This window comes from Phlebotomus argentipes, unplaced genomic scaffold, assembly GCF_947086385.1.
Source record: "Phlebotomus argentipes unplaced genomic scaffold, Phlebotomus argentipes genome assembly contig_2, whole genome shotgun sequence".
Lineage (NCBI taxonomy): Eukaryota > Metazoa > Arthropoda > Insecta > Diptera > Psychodidae > Phlebotomus > Phlebotomus argentipes.
In genome coordinates, this window is record NW_026776162.1 from 9,771,949 (window position 1) to 9,790,739 (window position 18,791).

Here is an 18,791-nt window from a genome sequence, read left to right on the forward strand (position 1 = left end):
CTGGGAATATATTTTAAATTATTATTTTAATTATTGATTCACGAATACATATCTCTTCCTTCTTCTGCTCATCAATATTCATAACTTATTAATGCGTCGTCCACGAAATGCTCACCGGAAAGTGCGACGGAGTGTGTAAACTCCGGAGAAGTAATTTCATGCCTGCCCGAGGAGCATTTGCTTGGCGCCGCCAGAGACGCTTCCGCCGCCGCCGCCAGTTCCGGAAGTGCCCGCAGGGGGCGCATTGGCGCCGGGCGCGCCGCCCGCGCCATTTCCGTAAATATTGTTGATTCCCCCGAAACTGGTCCCGCCGTTGATCACGTCGCCGAAGCCGAGATTGGTGAAGGCTGACGGAAACAGGTAGAAAATGACGAACATCGCCACATAAGTGGCCAAATAGAACAGCATTATTGACCACACGAGATTAATCTGCAGAGGCAAAATTGGTGGAAAGAAAAGAGTGATGAAAAGTTGACTCAAAGAGCATCTCAGTATTCAAACTTACTTTACTCTTGCGTCCGTATTTGGTGAGACTGACGAAGGGAACGAGCGCCACGGTCAGCGCGATTCCTGAGACGATCCCAGCGATGAGACCGGCGAAATTCTGCTGCCACGGAAGCGTCCCGATGCCGAACAATGTGCCAATGATAATTAACAATTTAACTAGAGCTAAGTGTGGCTTCTTCAGTTGCTTCCAATGGATGAGCAGCAGCAGCACTGACAGCGAAGATATCGTGCCCGCCAGCGACGCCAGAGGGCCCACCTGCGAAACAGGACGAGACAGAGAGTCATGATCAGGTCAGAGTCCTTGCCTTAAGAAGAAGCCATAGTTTGAGTAGAGAGCTTAGCTGAGATAGAAACGCTTTAAGATCTGAGCTGATAACCAAATTATGACCAGCTAACAACCAATTAATAACTTTATCACTGAATTTTGCAGTGGGAAATGCAGGAAATCTTCTTAGAAACACTTTTTCCGCGCTATTTCCCAAGTCTTATTCTTTAATAATTGTGAAATCTTGTTCAAAACCTTGCTAGCTTGAAACTAGGAGTTAGATTTTGGTTAGACATTGGTCATCAGTGGTAAACTGAGCAGAAAGCTCGTTTAAAAGCTCCTAAAACATCGGTTTTGCGCACTAAATGGAAATGTTTTCAGCCCAAGATCGAGAATTGATGTCCTAGAAAGCAAAAGGATCAGTGGCTACTCGCCTCCGGCTTGTAGGGCACGAAGATGGCACTGGTGAGGTTGCCGGCGATGCCGGAGCAAATGTAGAGCACGGCGGTGCGAATGGGGCCGAGGAGGCGCTCGAGGTCGGCGAGGAAAACGTGTTGGAAGGCAACGGTGATGGCGAGGTGCAGCACGCCGGCGTGCAGGCAGAGCGACGTGAAGAGGCGGTAGAACTGGTCGGGATAGTTGGGCGCCATGAAGGGGAACATGCCGCAGACGTCGTTCAGGCAGCTCACCTGGCTGCACAGGCTGGCCTCCTCGTGGAAGTAGCCGCTCACGAAGTCGCAGTACTCGCGCGTCGTGATCCTGCACTCGCCGTACACGCCCGTGCAGCACGGATGGCCGATCACCTCGCACACCATGTGCTCCGCCGTGTGGTCCTTGAAGCGGAAGCGCTGCGAGAAGGCGTTCGTCTTGCGGCAGATCGGCCACTTGGTGATGTCGTCCGGCCACTCGTACGGCGCAATGGACGCCGGCGCGTCGCAGTACTTCGGGTCGAGGCCGCACACGGAGCCGGAGATGCGGCCGCCGGGGCCCGAGTCGCCCGGCGACCACTTCTTCCACGTGGAGATGGACTTGGTGGGCCACAGGCCGCGGATGCTGCAATCCGCCTGTGAGCTTTGCACGCACCCGGAGTCGTCGTTCCGGATGCAGCACGCCGTCTCGCGCTCCTGCCGTCGCGTCTTGGCCGTCACGTCGAGGATCTTCTTGTCGCGCCGCATGCACGCGGCGAACTTGGCGCCCAGATGCACCAGATCATCGTTGCGCAGCCCAATCCACACGTTGCGCTGCTCCGTGTGCTGCACCTGCTGCAGCGACAGGCTGGTCACCAGCACCTGGCCGCTCTTCTGCTCGATACCAATGCCGATGGGGCCCACGCCGTAGCAGATGAGCGAGATGATGAGCACCAGGATCTGCACCGTGTTGATCCAGTACGTGAAAAATGGCCGATAGTCGTGGCGATCGTCCAGCTCGTGCGCACGCAGCAGCTTCAGGGAGTGCGTCAGCGGGCGACTGCAAAGAAACCTTCAAGATTAGCAAAGATAAGTGCGTCTTGCGATGGGAAAACCTACCGGGAATTGTCCACCACTCCGTCGAGACACTGCGACGAGATCCTCTGGCCGCGGCTACGTTGCCCCATCAGCTGTGACTCCGTAGACTTTGTCCGCCAGCCGTGAACGCGCTCTCCCATGTAAATCGGCCGCGCGTTGTCTATCATCTGGCCGCTCTGCTGCCGTCCCGGCGCGCTGGTCACGCTCCCATTGGTCGCCGGCGCTGCGCCTGGCGTCGAGGGAGAGTCGAAGAACACCTCGTCGTCCTGCAGAGGCGACAATCCCTCGCACATGTCGCTGTTCAGGTCCTCCTGGCTCGTGCAGTGCAGCGGCGCGAAGCTCCTGGACCACTGGAACGTGGAGCGCGGATTCTTCTTGCTCAGCGCGTGGATGATGTACGTGACGCCCTGCCAGGCCATCTTCGCCACCGACGCCTTCCTCTCGATGGCCTCGCCAGCCGCCCGCCGATCGGCGTTCAGATGGCGCACGCTCATCTCCTCGGACGTCTGAGCGGGCAGAATATCTGGCCTGTCGCCGTGCTGTTCACGCCGCTCGCCGCTGGGGAATGCGCCGCCCTCGGCGTTCTCGTTAAGCGGCCCGAAGCGCCGCAGCGCCAGGCGCTTCTGGCGCTCCGACCACTTGATGCGCTCGTGCTCCTCGTCCATCGTGTCCACGCCGAAGAACTTGGCCAGCTCGTGGCGCAGGTAGTTCTTCACGCGCTGCTTGCGCGAGATGCGCATCTGCTGCATGTGCGGCCGCATTGTGCCGCGCTGCAGCGTCAACGTGCTGCCGTGGTGCAGCACCAGCGAGCGGTTGTTCAGCATTCCCGGCGCGGTGCGCTCCTGCGCCGGCAGCTGCGGCGGCTGCTTGTGCGACGACGCCGGCGACGAGAGGTCGTCCGCCGAGGAGTTCGGCTGCTGCTGCTGGTTGAGCAGCGACGGCACCGGCGAGATGGGCGCCTGGGAGGCTGACGGTGTGGGCGCGGCCGTGGCGGCGCCCGAGGACTGCTGCGGCAGCAGCGACATGGAGGCCAAGGACGCCGTGGAGGGCGGGCTCGGCGGCGACGTGGAGTCGCCGGCAGTGCTGAGCTCCGAGTGCGAGGACTCGGCCGACGACACGGGCAGCGACGGCGGCACGGGGCTGATGGGGCCCGTGGTCTGCGTGGTCTGGTGCACGCCCGTGGTGCGGCGCATGGTGTTGCAGTGCGTGCACGTGGCGCCGCCGGGCTCGCTCATCACGCTCACGGGCGTCACGACGCGCCCCGCATTGGGGCCCATGTACTCCACGCTGGGCGTGCGCGGCATGTAGTCGTGGCTGGGACGCGGCGTCGGCGTCACGGAGCACGGCGGCGCGGCCGGACACTTGATGGGGCGCACGCGGGGCGGCGTGGCGTAGTGATCGGCTACTCCCGGGCCCACGGCCGCCATCTGGTGCTCGTTCAGGCAGCACTTGAGCCGCAGGCGGTACGGCACGTTGTTGCGCATCGTGCCGCCGCCTCCGTTCGCCGGCGGTGCGGCGGAGGGCGGCAGGGAGTAGCCCACGGGGCAGAGCGCCCCGCTGCTGGCCGAGGAGACGCCAGACACGGAAGAGTCGCTGTACACGTCGGCAGTTGGCGGCGGAGGCGTCGGAACGTATCTGGAAAAGGACGCGAAAAACATCAGATTCCAGGCTGTTTTTGGTACCTTTTCACGGAATAATTGTTCCTTTTTTGGCTTTCGAATTGCCAGAAAAAAGGATGGCGAATATGATTTCTAACAGTGTGAAGAATTATGCTGTGCGAAGCATATTTTTGTGTGCTTTCAGAGACTGTTCAATAAATTGAACATTGAGTAAACATGTTTTTAATTCAACACATTTTTGTCAGAAGAATATTTTAGGAATAGTTTGGGTGCAGAAATGCTGCAAATTCGCATGGAAAAGCCTTCAAATCTCACGTGGGACACTTAAAATGCCCGAAGTTAATTGAAAATGGTGCAAAAATGACTTTCAGCGGTGAATAATTGAGCGAAATTGCTAATGGAGAGCCGGGGAAAGTTGCCGACGAGTGACTAACCCTGTGGGAAAATCTCGAGGAAACACGGTTTGTTCAGCAGAGCAAAGTGAGGTGAGATGTACCTCTTAAATCTCACGAGGGATATTAATTATTAGGACAATAATTAGAGAGTCAGTGGGAAGATTTATGTGGCAGTTTCTCTCTTGTATGGTAAAATTTCCTGAAATTTTCACCCCCAAAAGGCGTCAAATTTCGCCCACAGAGCAGAAATTTGAGCGCATTCACACGGACAATTTTTCCGGGGCAAATTAATAGGGAAAGAGACACAAACTTTTGAGAGGCGCAACATGAATTTCTCTGTGGAATTATTTATCCAGTCGTATTGCGATATGATAGTCCCCAATTAGTTAATAATTCAGCGACTTTCTCCTCAAACAGCTGAATAATTCATCCGCACTTCGGATCAATTGCACTGCGAAGAGTGTCCTTAATATCGACAATAATGCGAAATTAGTCCTGCTGTCGACTAATTGTTTGTGCAAGAATAGGACTAATCTCGACGACAGAGACTCTGCGATGCACGAAGAGAGGCAAAAAGGTCACCGATAAATCAATTGGGCGTCTCATTATAATTGATTGGGGATATTGAATTAGGTCTCGACGAAGCAGAAAATCTGGCGAATCACTGCCAAAGGACAGACACCTTCTTCCTTCGCCCTCGGCGGCCTTTGTTCTCACCCGCGAGCTGGAAAATTGGCGGAAAATCCTGAACCAGGATTCTCTGCACAAGAATTTCTTGCCTCAGTTGCAATTTACACAGTGAGAAAGACGAAACAGATTTGTTTTTGCTGCAACAAATTGTTAGTTTTGTACAGTAAATACGAGAATTGAGTAAATAAACAATTCCACTGAAGTGTTTATTTCAGTTGGAGATTCAAACATTAAAATAACAACCAATTTTAGAGCTTTTTGTAACACTTTTTGGCACTACAAAAAGGCTGAATTTTCTTTCCAATTCTTCAACATGCATCTGAATTTTCAGTGCTTAAGAGGGTTTTGAGCCACTCACCGCTTCACGGGCGTGTGCACGGTGGACGTGAGGTAACTGTAGTTGTCCGCGGAGGCCAGCGGCGTGCTGTTGGCGAGATAGTGGGCAGTGGGCGGCGCGAAGCGGTCGCACTTGGGCGACACGTCGCGGAAGCGGTCGCTGTAGGACGCGCGGTAGCGCGAATTGGGCGACAGCGTGCGATGGTGCACGTAGCGCGCCGCCCCACACTCGCCGTAGCCGCCGGAGGGCGATGGCGCCGGCGACGGCAGGCCCATGACGAAGCGGTCGCTGTTGGGCGCCGGAGACGGCGGCGGCAAGCAGCATGTCACGATGTCATCCGAGAAGCGCTCCGGCGGCGGCGCCGTAGCCGCGATCCGCGCAGTCAGCTGGTACTGGTCCGGCGGAATGTATCTGCAAACGGAAGTGGAAATCGTCCTGGTCATCTTGGGCAGTTTGAGAAGATTTAATGTCCTAAAATTGATCTCTTTTTTCTCCCATGAAAAAAAAACAGCAAAACCGTCTTTTAAATGTGCCCTTTAAACATGCCTTTTAAATTTCAGCAATTTTTGCTAATTAAAATATTTAACCAGATTAAATGATTTTCCCGGGAATTCCACAAAAAGGACATTTTATTTTGAATATTAAATTGCGTACGTGAATTGATATTGAAAACATCCAATTATTGCATCAAAGGCATAAAAGCGATGAAAGCCCAGCATTTCACCCAATAAACATAATTCTGGGAAGTAAGACTGCAATTTACACATATTTGTTCACTTCTCAGAAGTAGTCTTGTAATTTGTTACGCATTTTCACATCGCTTTTCAGCAAGTTAATGAATGGAAGATGTTATTTTTGATTCTTTGAGTTTTCACAGCAATCCAATTAGTGTAGATAAAACAATTTTAATGGTCCACAAAAGTTTCTCAGTCCAGAGAAAATCACCCGAGAAAACTCTTTTGGCCTTCAATTGTCCTGTTTCTGGCATTTCACTGCCTGTCCACGAATGTGAATTAAAACTTCCTCGACGGTCAGTGGGATGCAAATGACAGATTTTAATGAATTCTGGGGAAATTCAGGAAGTTTCCACTCAGTGAAAGCTCCCCAAAAGCTTCGGATTGGAGGTGAAGAATGTTGTGGGCCGTTTTGGGGGCGCTTCACTCACCGACTGGGCGACACGATGTTGCCGTAGGCGTTCTCGGGCTCGCGGTCCTTCAGGGAGTGGCCCGGGGGCGCCAGCTGGAAGTGGGGCGCGCCGTGCGAGGCGGAGCCCTTGCGGCGGCTGATGGTGGTGTTGCAGCCCACGCTGACGCACAGGCCGCCATTGTGGGTGGCCAAGAGTCCGTCCGGGTGGCTGGCGGCGGCGGATGGGGCGCTGGAGGACTTGAGCGACTGCGGATGCTTGTAATCGCTCCCGTCGTCCGACATCCACGGAATCGTGCTTCAGCAACGGCGCCCGGGCAGTGAATCACGCGAGGAACTCCGCAAGAGGAGGGACTTTTCCACGCACCCAAGAGAGGCGCTTTTCCGTGATGGTGCAGAAAAATCGATTGTGTGTCCTTTGGCGTATATGATGATGATGGAAAAATCACTCCGCGCTCTTCCCTATCACAATTCCACAGCTGGGCTCACGCACGCACGCACCAGCGCTATCAGTGCACCATGCCTGCGACCTCTGGGGGCACCACTGTTTTCCACCCACGACAATTTTCAGCAGAACAGCCCTTTTCCGCCGTGGCTGACACAATGGAAAAGCACAAAATGGCTCCGACAGGACGAGCTGCTCAAGCACACCCTGCTCGGCGGCGCTCGGCGCCAGCCGACAAGGGAAAGTTGTGCCGAGCAGCCGCGGGGCGGTGCGGGGGTGGCACGCGGGGAAAACTGCTGATGCGACAGGGAGGGAAAACCCTCGCAGCGCGCGCGCTTTTCCCAGACGCACACCGCGCCGCGTGTCCTGGGCGCCGGCGGACAGTGCTGCGCGGGAAATGACGGAGCAGGAATTTCACTGTGTTTATAGACAGGATGTCTCGTCCTTTCGGGTCTCTTGAGGACACAGAGAGAAATTTAGGGGTGAAATCAAACAGAAATCTGGTTGATTTTTCTTCCATTCACAAATATTTCATTCTTATCAGAGAATTGATTCTAGAAAACTAGCGAATGAATTCTAGTGCGTAAAGTTTTTCATCATTTGATAAGGAAAAGCAGCTAAAGACGCATTTACATACCAATGATTTATTTCAAGGATTGCCTCTCAGGCGAATCATCATTGACATGCTTATTCTTCCTGCTTCTAATTTTTGGACAACAATCCCAATCCGTTGGTGATCGTGAGCAGTTCCGGCAAGTTGTCGTACTCCATCGTGAAAAAGTACGCCGAGGTGTTGAAGCAGTGATCCAGGCTGGGCAGATTCCTTCCCATGCACTTTGCCTTCCAGCCTTCCCAGCCCTCGAATCCGTGTATCTTGTGGATCTTCTTTACGCAGTTGATCTGATATCCGAGGCCAGAGTTCAGCATTGCTGGAAAGAAAGCCCGGTTATCTTGAATTCACCGAATTCCCTCGATAGGAAGTGATTCACGCACTTTCGCAGTCGATGCCGCAAATGTTCTTGCGCTCATGGTGATGACCAGAGCACCAGTAGCGGTCGTTGATCTGGAAGAGGCCCCAGTCCCAGGATCCGTCCTTGTTGTGCTTGTTCATGGCGCGAGTGTCGAAATTACTCTCGCTCTGCACCAGGCAAATCCAATCCGGCAGTTGACTGCGAGGGAAGTATTGCGCCAATTCCCTGGCCAGCTCACATTCATCATATCTGCGAGCGTCGCAGAGGCCCAGGAACAACCCGAGAAGCACGAAAGCAAACAGCTGAATTGTCAATGGAATTAATCACAAATTGTGGTGACGAAATAGAGAATGACTGACTCACTTTCATTCTGCTGAACACTTTTTCCAGTGGACTCAATGTTATTCTTTGCAAAGCCACAATTCAACTGAGACTGTCGCAGCGATGTGACTTTATAAAGGTTTGCAGAGTGCGGAAATCGACACATTGGCGGCGATTTGATAAGGAGTGTGGAAGTGTTCCTGAAAAAATCGGTGGTTTAGAGAGTTTGGAAAACGACTTGGAGATAGATTTTCTTTTACATTCACATGTGACAACGTTTGGCCTTCTCTTATTTCTTTAAAAATAGCACGATAAGACGAGAGAATTTCTCTGGAACCACACGAACACACTATAATCATCATATCTTAGTAGTTCTGAAAATTAATAATGATGCAAGCTTAATTGAAGAGGCACACAAGAAGAATTGTGGATTTAGCGATATAATAAAAATATAATTGATTTTGGGAATCTGTGTAATTTTCCGTGATAAGACTGTGATAATTTCAAAATTTTCTTGATAAAAAGATACGAAATTTACACTCGAAAATCAAACATAAACATGATTTATTGTGATACAGACTTTGATGGGTAATCCAGACATTGATAAACTTATAAAGAAAAAGAATTATTTCTTCAGAATTGTGAGAATGAATGCAATAAATAGAATAAAGTGGGTTTTATTGTAGCAATAATCTGCCTTTTGTGCCATAAAGCCACTTGAATTCAAACACGCGCCAAACTTGACGAAGATGTTTCATCTGTGTTTCATGATTCTTCTATACAAAATTTGGGCTGAATTCCCCACTAAATTTACTGCGAATCTCACAAAAAGCAACGGTAATTAAGCTTTTATCAATTTCATTATACTCTTGTAAATCATTCTAAGCACAAATTTTGTGCCAATGACCCCCAATTTCAGTTTGATTCAAATGTGAGATTCGTAGATAATCCGAAACACTGGGATAGTCGGCTGCCAGAGTTTGACGTTTAGTGGGAAAATAAACATGGCGCAACACGTGCAGGAAGCTATCGTTGAGAGGCGTTTACGCCCTATTTATGGTAAATATCCCTGTTTTCCGAGTGTCTCTTGCCTCTCCCGAAGGTGAGGAAGCCGTGGCGCCGCGACAGAGTCCCAAAGTGGCGTCGTGCGCGCTGTGCGGCCAGAGAAACGGCCGGTGTTTGTCGTCTCTGGCCGCAGCCGGGGAGGAGAATCTCTGAAAATGTGTGTTTTCTCTGTGCCCACAGATTCCCTGGAGGTGGGCAACAACAAGAAGGCCCTCCAGGAGGCGGAAAAGGTGCTGAAGAAGAGCCCCTCGATGCAGTGCGGCCGGGCGCTGAAGGCTCTCGCCCTGTTGAGGTTAGGTCGCGACGAGGAGAGCGAGACAATCGTGAAGAGTCTCGCCGACGAGGATATCTGTGATGATCCCACGCTCCAGGTGATGACGTTCTGCTACAGGGAGACGGAGCAGCTGGACAAAATATGCTCCATGTACCAGAAGGCCGTGAAGCTGGCGCCGAAGAACGAGGAGATCCTGTCGCACCTCTTCATGGCCTTCGTCCGCATAAATGACTACAAGAGCCAGCAAACGGTAGCGCTCCAGCTGTACAAGTTGCGCCCCAAGAACCCCTACTACTTCTGGGCGGTGATGAGCATCGTGCTGCAGGCGCTGCGCGGCCCGGACAGCGAGGACAAGGGCAAGCGGAGAGTGCTGTTGGCGCTGGCGCAGCGCATGGTGGACAAGCTGATCAGCGAGGACAAGCTGGACGCCGAGCAGGACGTGCAGCTGTACATCAGCATCCTGCAGCACCAGGAGAAGTTCCAGGAGGCGCTGGACTTCCTCGAGGGCGCCGTGTGCAAGAAGCTGTACCCCAGCGCGCCCGTGTCCATCAAGATCGACCTGCTGCAGAGCCTGAGCCAGTGGGCGGAGCTCAATGTGCTGCTGAAGCAGCTGCTGGACGACAACAGGGACCGCTGGGACTACTACAAGCTCTACATCGAGTCGTGCTTCCGCCTCGAGGACGCGCAGAGCACGGCCGAGGGCACGGATCACACCATGGAGATGTGCCACGAGTTCATCTGCCTGATGATGGAGGGCGGCAAGAAGGTGCGCGGCCCGTATCTCGCGCGCCTGGAGCTGCACCGCCGGCTGCGGGAGCGCAACAAGGACCCGGCGCCGCTGCTCGGCGACTACGTCGAGCTGCTGATCGAGTACTTCCGCCTCTTCGGCGACAAGACCTGCTGTGCACTGGACATCAAGATGTTCCTCGAGTATCTGCCGATGCACGAGCGCCCCGGTTTGGCGTCGCGTCTTATCGTGGAGTGCGGAATCAGCTCCACGACGCTTCCACAGAACGTGAGTTGATCTTCCACCGCAATTTGCCGCAAATTTCTCACAGTTTCAGGCTGTTTTGTCGATTCTATCGCCGCTTTATTGCATAATTCTGAGCATTTTTCACTGAACAACAGTCAAAGTCCATCGCGAAGACTGTGTTTTTCCCTTTCTAATGATGTCTTATAAATTGTCTTTGATTAGATTCTCTGAAACACACCGAAATTATGCTCTCTTTTGATCCTGAAGGCCTAGAGAAGGATCCAAAGACAATTGTAAGACATTAGAAAGGGAAAAATACAATCTGTCTGATGGACTTTGTATCAAATATTGTGAATCTGTATTTTTCACACATTGTTTGCGTCCCAATTTTGCCTCATATTGATAAAATTGACCAAATTTTGATCCTGAAATTACTCAAAATATTTATACAATTATTAAATGGTAATTTCCGTTGTTTATTAAAAGATTTTGGTTATTTTTTTCAATAGAAATGCCTCTTAATTGTATCGTATTTATATTCTTTTGCAATTCTGGTATTGAATTAATCGGGGAAAAATATTTTGGTCATTTATTTTAACTGTTTGGTTAGTGAAAATCAAGATAAAAATGCAATTTGGTCAGCAATAAATGCTGAAAAGTTTGCATTTTATCTGTTTCACTGAACATTCTTTTAAAATACTTACAAATAAGAGTCTTTTTGGTCAAATTTCTTGGTGAAATTCTCATGAGATTCGTCAATAAGATCCTTGATTTTGTTGCATTGAACAAGAACAAGAATTAAGAGCTCTAAACTAAGTTGTTTGTTGCTTGATTTTGATTATTTCTCTGCAAAAATACTGTCAATTTCTGCAGAAATGATAGAAATGCTCAAGACTAATCTAATAATCGCTCTTCTGTGTTTCTCTCCGTGCAGAAGGAGCAGATGCAAAAGCACATTTGCTCGCTGCAAATCTCACGCTACGTCGGCGTGCACACGTTCCTCAGCACGGAGCACCTGGAGGCGCTGCACACGGCGCTGAGTCTGCACTACGAGCACGGCGTGACGGCGTTCGGCGTGGAGCTGATGCCCACGGAGATCGGGCCGTCGGATCCTTACGCGCTGCTGGCCGGTGAGTTAGGTCTCGCATCGCCTTTCCTACTCGCGCCGCCACTTGTTGGCGTGAAAAAGCCAATTTGTCCCTTCGCTAGAGCCTCAATTCGCACGATTTGCACGGTGGAAATTGAGTTGTGTGTCACAGATTGTTTGATGTTTCGCGTCTCGCGCGCGCGTGTGTTTTTCTATGGTCAGAATTTGCAAAAGCCAATCACAGTTCATCAGCTGAATGCTTTGAAAATCAATCGGCGCGATGGTGTTTTTGAGGGTTAAAGCGCTGCGTGAAAAGGACTTTAATTTCACCCCATGTCGCTGATTGACGGTGAAAATGCAATGTGAGACGATCCTTTTTGCTCTCCTTTTTAGCTGCTGTTTTGCTGTTTTGCACTGAGAGAAAAATATCGCAATGAAATTGAGACAATTTTGTCAGTTGGAAGCCAAGAAAAAATTCAACTTGAGAAGCGATGAAGACTTTTCCTTCCTTGTCTTGAATTGCAACACTTTGGCGAACACTAAAAATTGCTCACTTTCATAGAGGAAAATCAGATTTTGCTTGAGTTTTAGAATAAATTTAGGAATGAAAGTAAGAATAATTTCTTTATAAACTTTTAACTTTAAAATACTTTCAATTTTAAATTGGATTCAAAAAGAATTTTTTGCTTAATGGAGAATTAAAAGATTTGTTAAAATTGCCTAAAAAAATATGTAAAATTACGACGAAAATTCTTAAGTTTTGTTCTTCATTCATTCTACATTTTTGTACGGAAAAAGACTTTAAATTTAAGTTATTTTACTCAAGAATATTCCAACTTTAATGAAATTGAAAATAATTAATTTACTTTTTAAACATTAGATTAAAATATTGAGTGGAAATTGAGAGAAAAGCTTATGAGAAACAGTGAAGAAAAAAGTTAGAAAATGTGACTTAAATTCAAGATTAGAGAAGACAGAAAATTTAAGGCCTCAAAAATAATCTTAAAATCCTAAAACACATCAGAAATGACATAATTTTTCATCAATTTATATGACAAAAATCACACAAAATCCGGAAGATTCAAATTTGATTTCAGAGATTTCTTATGCAAGAATTTTTGATTTTGTATTTTCACAATAATTGCAATCTTTTCTCTGAGTGTTTTGTGGAGTGCAGAGAAAAGTCAAAAAATTGAGAGCACAAAGGCTAATTGCGAAAGTGTTGGACGAAGCGAAGCGATGAAAAATTCTCTGTGTGCGGAGAAAAATTCAATTTTCATCAAACATTCAAGCTAAAAATCCAAGCGAGTGCTTCTTTCTCTCACTCTGCTTTCGTGTGTGTGTGTGTTGGGCATTAGTTGCGGGATACTTTCGAGGAACAATCATCAAAGTGCTTTTGCACATAAGGCCCAGGCTTCGCTTAGTGGGTGTGATTGAATATTTAATGGCGGGGATAATTGCAATTTGCTACAACACGAGATGATGGGAAAAAAAATCCCCCGGAAATCTTCTTCCTTTGGCGACTCACGGCGAGAATTGTCGCTTCTTTCCTTTTGCAGTTCACGTGATGTACGATCTGTCGCAGCGCTTCAATGCATCGAAGCATCTTGTGGAGGCGCTTTGTCTTCTGCAGTATCTGCTGTCCAATTCGCCGAACAACTTCCATGCGAAGCTGCTCTCACTGAAAGTGTATCACTTCCTGGGCTGCGGCATGGGCGCCATGAAGATCTACGAGACGCTGGACATCAAGCACATCCAGCTGGACTCGATGGGCTTCATCCATTGCGCTCTGTTGCCCAGCATTGGTCTGCCGTCAATTGCCAAGCCACTGTACGATGCCACGCTCAAGTTCTTCACAACGAGTCTCAAGGATAGCGTCGAGTATCTGGCCATGAGCTACAAGTTCGGCTCCTTCTCGAAGCTGCAAGAGTTCATGGACTTTCGCGAGAAGCTCGCGAATAGCTTACATTATTCACTAATCTCCGTGGAGGCGATTCTAATGGAAATCGCAGGTGAGAGAAAACATCAACAAGTGTGTTTGTCTGTCTTGTGTTTTGTAAAGTTTATCATCAACATTCTTGTCAAGTTTTGTGAGAAATGTTAAATCGATAGTTTGCACACTTAATCGACAAGATTGTCGACGACGTGCATCGCGTCGTCGTTGTGCAATATGAGACGCTGCAATGCGAAATTGTTCATTAATTAATTCAATATTGATTTCAGTGTGGTGAGCAAAGTTTAAGCTCACGACACACACTCAATTGCACTTGCAATCTTCTGGCACATTGGAATCATCTTCAGGGGTTAATTTCCGTATTATTTGCAAATTAGTTTGAGTGGTTTTGGCAAACAATTCAGCTTGATAAAGTGAATTGATCACTTGGGAAACAATCAGAAGATGCGTGTGTGTGTGAGATTATAATATCTTGTGTGTATTTTATTGAAAATTGTGGTGGTTTTGGGGCGAAAACATCAAGTTGAGTTAATATTTCTTGAGTAATTCGTCATTTCTTGTCTTCTTATGCCACGCCCCCTTCCATGCCCCGCCCATTAGAGCTTTTCCAACTCTTCCCTGACTGGCTTTATTCACTCAATCCTCAGGTTACTGCGGCACGATGGCGCACAACTTGTCCAGCTTCCGCAGCATGCGAATCCATCCGGAGGAGGACAAGATCAAGTGGGACCAGCTGACGGACAACCGCGATCTGGCCGTGGTGGTGCGATGGGATCCCACCAGCGTGACGACGGCGGATGGCGTGACGACGCTGACGTCGGCACAGGACATGGCCGAGGAGAGCTTCAGGCAGGATCGCGAGCTGTTGCGGCTGCGCGTGGCGATTCTGCATCTCACGGCGGCGTGCATAAATCTGCTGTCGAATCGCGATGCAACCAAAGATGCCCGACTGAGTGACACGCACTTGGCGCTGCACGCGGCCTGGCGGGGTGTGTTCAGTCGCGCGCGTGAGGCCAATTATCGGCCAATCAGTGATCAGTACTTAGTTAATATTCTGCCGTCGCGTCTGCACGCAGTGCTGGCGCTGCCGTACGAGGACACGCTGCACGCGCTGTCGGACTTTGTGGCGTGCGTGTTCAGTGGCGCGGAGAACCCCAAGGAGCGCGGCGATGCGCTGAGTGAGTGCTTGACTGACGTGGCGTCGCGCCTGCAGGCGCACATCGCGACGCACAATCAGCAGAGTGATGTGATTTGGCAGCGGCGCGGCGTGCAGGAGAATGTGGTGAATTGCATTGAGATACTGTCGCTGTGTTCATTTGTGCTGGCGTGCGGATACGAGCGCTTCAGCGCGGCGGCAATTGGCAGCCAGCAGGCGGGCAAGAAGAGCAGGAAGCGCGAGTCGCTGGGCAACGGCGAGGCGCTGGGCGCCGCACAGGTGGCGGAGAAGGAGCGGCTGGTGGCAATTGTGGATGTTCTCAAGTGTCTGAGAAATCAACTGACTGCGTGCGACACAGCACTTGGTGAGTGTGTGGCTTTTCACTCTCTGAAATGCGCTCAATTGCAGACTGAACGACTGAAATCTATCAGTCTTTCATGAGGGAATTAACAATGAAGCGACATTTGAGGGCACAATTTCTGGTTTTCAACCCTTTCACGACACTTTAAACACTGATGAAGCAATTTTTACACACATTTTTCTGATTCTAAACAGTTGAAATTGAAGAATTTCAGTGATTTTCATCACTTTTCAATCATTAAAGAGAATAAAATATTATTGACACTGTCAATAAAGTGAAAATGCTTGAATTTTCCAAAAATAGAACTCCAAACTTCTGAATGATAAAATTCTCATCAATGAAAAAGAGCCTGAAGAAGTGTTTTTAAAATATAAAACATCTTTGCGAATGCTTGAAATTTCCATTTTATGCTTTTAAAACATCCAAAATTTAATTCATTGTGAATGAAATTAGCTTTTGCCTTTGGGAAGGAAGGCAAATGTGTATTTTTTCTCATGTTTTTCAATGAAAAAGTCTACTTAAGATCTCGTAATCTTGCTTTTGGACGTAATTGAAATTCTAAGAATTTTATCTTTGACATTTTTGAATGGAAAATTGCCTTTGATATACAAATTTGATATGCATTTAATGCTTTTTAGCGAAGAATGTTGAAATTTTGGGACATTAATGTGAAAATTCACTGAATTTTCCCTTAATTTCATCGCAAGAGTCGCCGTGAAAGGGTTAAAGGGTGTGTTGAAGTCGTGCAAGAGGGGAAATTTGCGAACTGGTTGCGAAGATGAATGATTTTGTGTATTCACACAATTGTATAAAGTGCAATTCATTAATTTGTGGGTCACTCTTGCATTGTGGGCGTTTTGAATGTCGGCTGTAATTCAAATTGAAATAATCAAGTTGATAATTCAGCTGAATTTCGTATAATTACTAACTGACTCTCTGTGGAATTATTTTCTTCCCTTTTGCAGACTCATGGAAAATGCCACAAGTCTCTAATGAACTATTGGATAGTCTGGCGGCGATGTCACTGAATCCGAAAGTTGAGGCGACTGTTAGTGGCATTTTCAGGGAGAATCATCGACTTGTGGTCAAAGAGCTCAAGAATGCCGTCAAAGAGAAAATTCGGATGGTGCAGAAGTCGTAAGAAATGGGGTTTTGTGCGGAGTGGCTGAATTGCGGACGAAACTGCACATCATCATGTTCATTTTAGTTAGAAGGTAAAATAGACAAACCCCTCTTTTCAACCACCCCCTTTTCACAACGGAGATTAATTCGCCGCCTCCCGAATTTCACCAATTTTCACAATGAATGCCGACGAATGGATGCAATGAGCACAAAAGGAGGTAAAAAAAAGGAGGTGGAGAAGAAGAACAGCGAATTGTATATTTAAAAGCAGAAGAAGAAGAAGAGGAGAAAAAATCACTTCACAATTGGTGAGGAAGTTTTGCTGAGAAAACAAGCCCATCAGTGGAAAAGTATAATAAATTCGGTGGAAATAAATGAGCATCTTTCGAGTTCATTGTGAGTGCAATTGATTTTTCAATCTGCCCAATTATTTCCATCGCTCGCGGTGGAGATTTTCCACCGTTGCGACCAATACACGAGAAGCCCGCGTCTTTCCGTGTTCCTCAAGGTAAAAGAACGTGATAACTGAACGCCAAGGTTCGCTTATGGGTAAGCTGAGCGACGCTGCCAACTCGAAATGTGACAGACTCGATTTGTAGGTAAGCTAAAGTGATTTTGGATCTAATTTACTTAATATCCTTAGTTTGTTATATACTTGATTAAAGTTAATTTGTATATTGGGTTGGTTCGCAATGCTTGCTTCGATTTCAATTGCCACAAAGTAGGCAATTCAGTAGATTCGTGAGCGTAAAGCATAAGTAGAGGGCGCATATTGTCTTGGACCAAACTTAAACCGCTCTATCTCAGATTCTACGGCATTGATGAAAAAGAATGAGCACATTTCAGAAACGTCTCAATCTAGACTACCAAACTATCTAAAAATTTCACTCAAAATATTTTGACTTTGAATAAAGTTTTGGACTTAAAAATTATCCAGAGACAGAGGTCGGTAAAGACGTGAACTTTGAACCCCCATATCTTCTCTCCTATGATTTCAATCTTCTTGAATAGGGGTTCGTTGGAAAGGTCGCAAGCTCAGCTACAACATACTGAAATTTAAAGAAAATCCACTGTATAGTTTTTAAGTTAGTCGATTTCGAAATTTTGAAAATGGTTTTTTTTTTTACTTTAGCTCCTCTAGCGGTGGTCCTATTAAGTTATGGTGTTTGGAAGGGAGATAGTATTTTACGAAACCTTTCCAATGAATATAAAATCATTTAAATCGGTTAATTAGAAGCGGAGTTACGACTATTTTAAATTTTGAAATTTGTGTTTTAATATTTAGGGTCTGGAAGGACCTAGGTCCTTAAGTAACGGTTCGTTGGAAAGGTCTTGATGCCAGCTATAATATACTAGAATTTGGGTCCGATCCATGCCATAGACACAGAGCTGGGTTTTCAAAATGGCGGTCGGAGGGGTGGAGGGTTGGATTTGACATCACCAAGTTCTAGCGGCAGTACGACTTTTGACCTTTGGTGAAAACCGCATGTCGATATCTCTTACCGTTTAGGCTCTGCAAGTCCATTTACTACGGACCGACGAACGGAAACCACAAAAGATCCCCATTTTTTCGACAGATTTCGTCATAATTAGCCTCCCTGGTGTCAGTTTAGTCGATTTTGCGACATTTGATTTCTTGCGCAATTACAGATAGAGCCGAGCTTCGTCCAGCTCAATGTGAACAAAACGGGAGAATGAGAAGCGCGCGTCTTCTTCCTCTTCTTTTGGGGGGTGAAATGAGCAAATTCATCATATCAATTCTCCTTTTCAATCTCCAGCAGAGTTATTTTTCAAAGGGAATCTCCTCATAATGACAGCGACTGAAGAATGCCAGCGCAAGTACAAAAGGTGTATTATTGAGTCAAACGGTCGCAGAGAGAGAGAAAGAGAGAAATGTTTGGGTTTTGGGCGGCATTTGAAGGGAAAAAAAACTTTTCCCAAAGATTGTTTTTCCAGGCAGAATTTATGCGCTCGTCGCAAATATTTTTCATTTGGCAAAAATGATTGATTTTTCAACGACGACGACGCCAAAGTTTTTCTTACCTTGAATTTTCAACATCTCTTCTATGGGAATTTTTGATTTATTGCAGAAATTTTGCACGAATAATTGATTAGTTGTGTGATTGAAAGTTTTTCCTTCGCTTAACGCCAACGACGACAAAGTTTAGCCCAAAGAGAAACTGTAAAACTGAATTTTTTTTTCTTTTAACTCAATTTATATATAGTGAAATTTCCACTAAATTTTACGCTTCGTGCGAAGCTTTTTTGCTTCGGGGCGACGAGAAAAGAGTGAGAGAGAGAAATTAAATATCGGGCCGGGATTTTATGCGCTCGAAGCACGCGGAGTTGATTATTGGTGGGCGGTGAATTTATAGTGTGTGACATTTGTCGGGATGAAAAAGGCTCAAGAAGGAGAGTGAATTCTGCCTTCCTAATTGGGCGTGTGTTTCTGAAAGCTGACACTTTCAGCTTTCGACTTCAACGCGGCGCAACAAAGTGACGCTTTTGCGGGCTCAGAAGTTCCCTTTTTTTCTTCTCTCTCTTTCGCAACAACACTTTTATGGTTGAAAAGGATGTGAATAAAAGTCTAATTTTCAATAT

At 47.6% G+C, this 18,791-nt stretch overlaps 3 protein-coding genes across 4 annotated transcripts; 1 reads left to right on the plus strand and 2 right to left on the minus strand.

The window, feature by feature from the left end:
* Positions 1–5: 5 nt before the first annotated feature.
* Positions 6–3,324, minus strand: LOC132264639 (inactive rhomboid protein 1). Its single transcript, XM_059764905.1, has 4 exons — positions 2,299–3,324; positions 1,207–2,239; positions 506–763; positions 6–429 (listed from the first exon to the last, which is right to left on the minus strand). The coding sequence occupies exons 1-4, from the start codon at positions 3,300–3,302 to the stop codon at positions 157–159; spliced, it is 2,568 nt and encodes an 855-aa protein (XP_059620888.1). The 5' UTR covers positions 3,303–3,324; the 3' UTR covers positions 6–156.
* A 4,255-nt stretch (positions 3,325–7,579) lies between these two features.
* On the minus strand, positions 7,580–8,307 carry LOC132264640 (lysozyme c-1). Its single transcript, XM_059764906.1, has 3 exons — positions 8,241–8,307; positions 7,900–8,179; positions 7,580–7,835 (listed from the first exon to the last, which is right to left on the minus strand). Exons 1-3 carry the CDS (start codon positions 8,244–8,246, stop codon positions 7,609–7,611), a joined length of 513 nt encoding a protein of 170 aa, XP_059620889.1. The 5' UTR covers positions 8,247–8,307; the 3' UTR covers positions 7,580–7,608.
* Positions 8,308–9,176: 869 nt separating this feature from the next.
* Positions 9,177–16,565, plus strand: LOC132264638 (phagocyte signaling-impaired protein). 2 transcript variants are annotated; one of them, XM_059764902.1, is made up of 6 exons: positions 9,177–9,257; positions 9,444–10,552; positions 11,445–11,640; positions 13,157–13,609; positions 14,199–15,071; positions 16,034–16,565. In XM_059764902.1, the coding sequence occupies exons 1-6, from the start codon at positions 9,203–9,205 to the stop codon at positions 16,207–16,209; spliced, it is 2,862 nt and encodes a 953-aa protein (XP_059620885.1). In that variant the 5' UTR covers positions 9,177–9,202; the 3' UTR covers positions 16,210–16,565. The 2 variants fall into 2 exon arrangements, with proteins under 2 accessions (XP_059620885.1, XP_059620887.1); XM_059764904.1 differs by having other exon boundaries at positions 9,217–9,300.
* Positions 16,566–18,791: the final 2,226 nt, after the last annotated feature.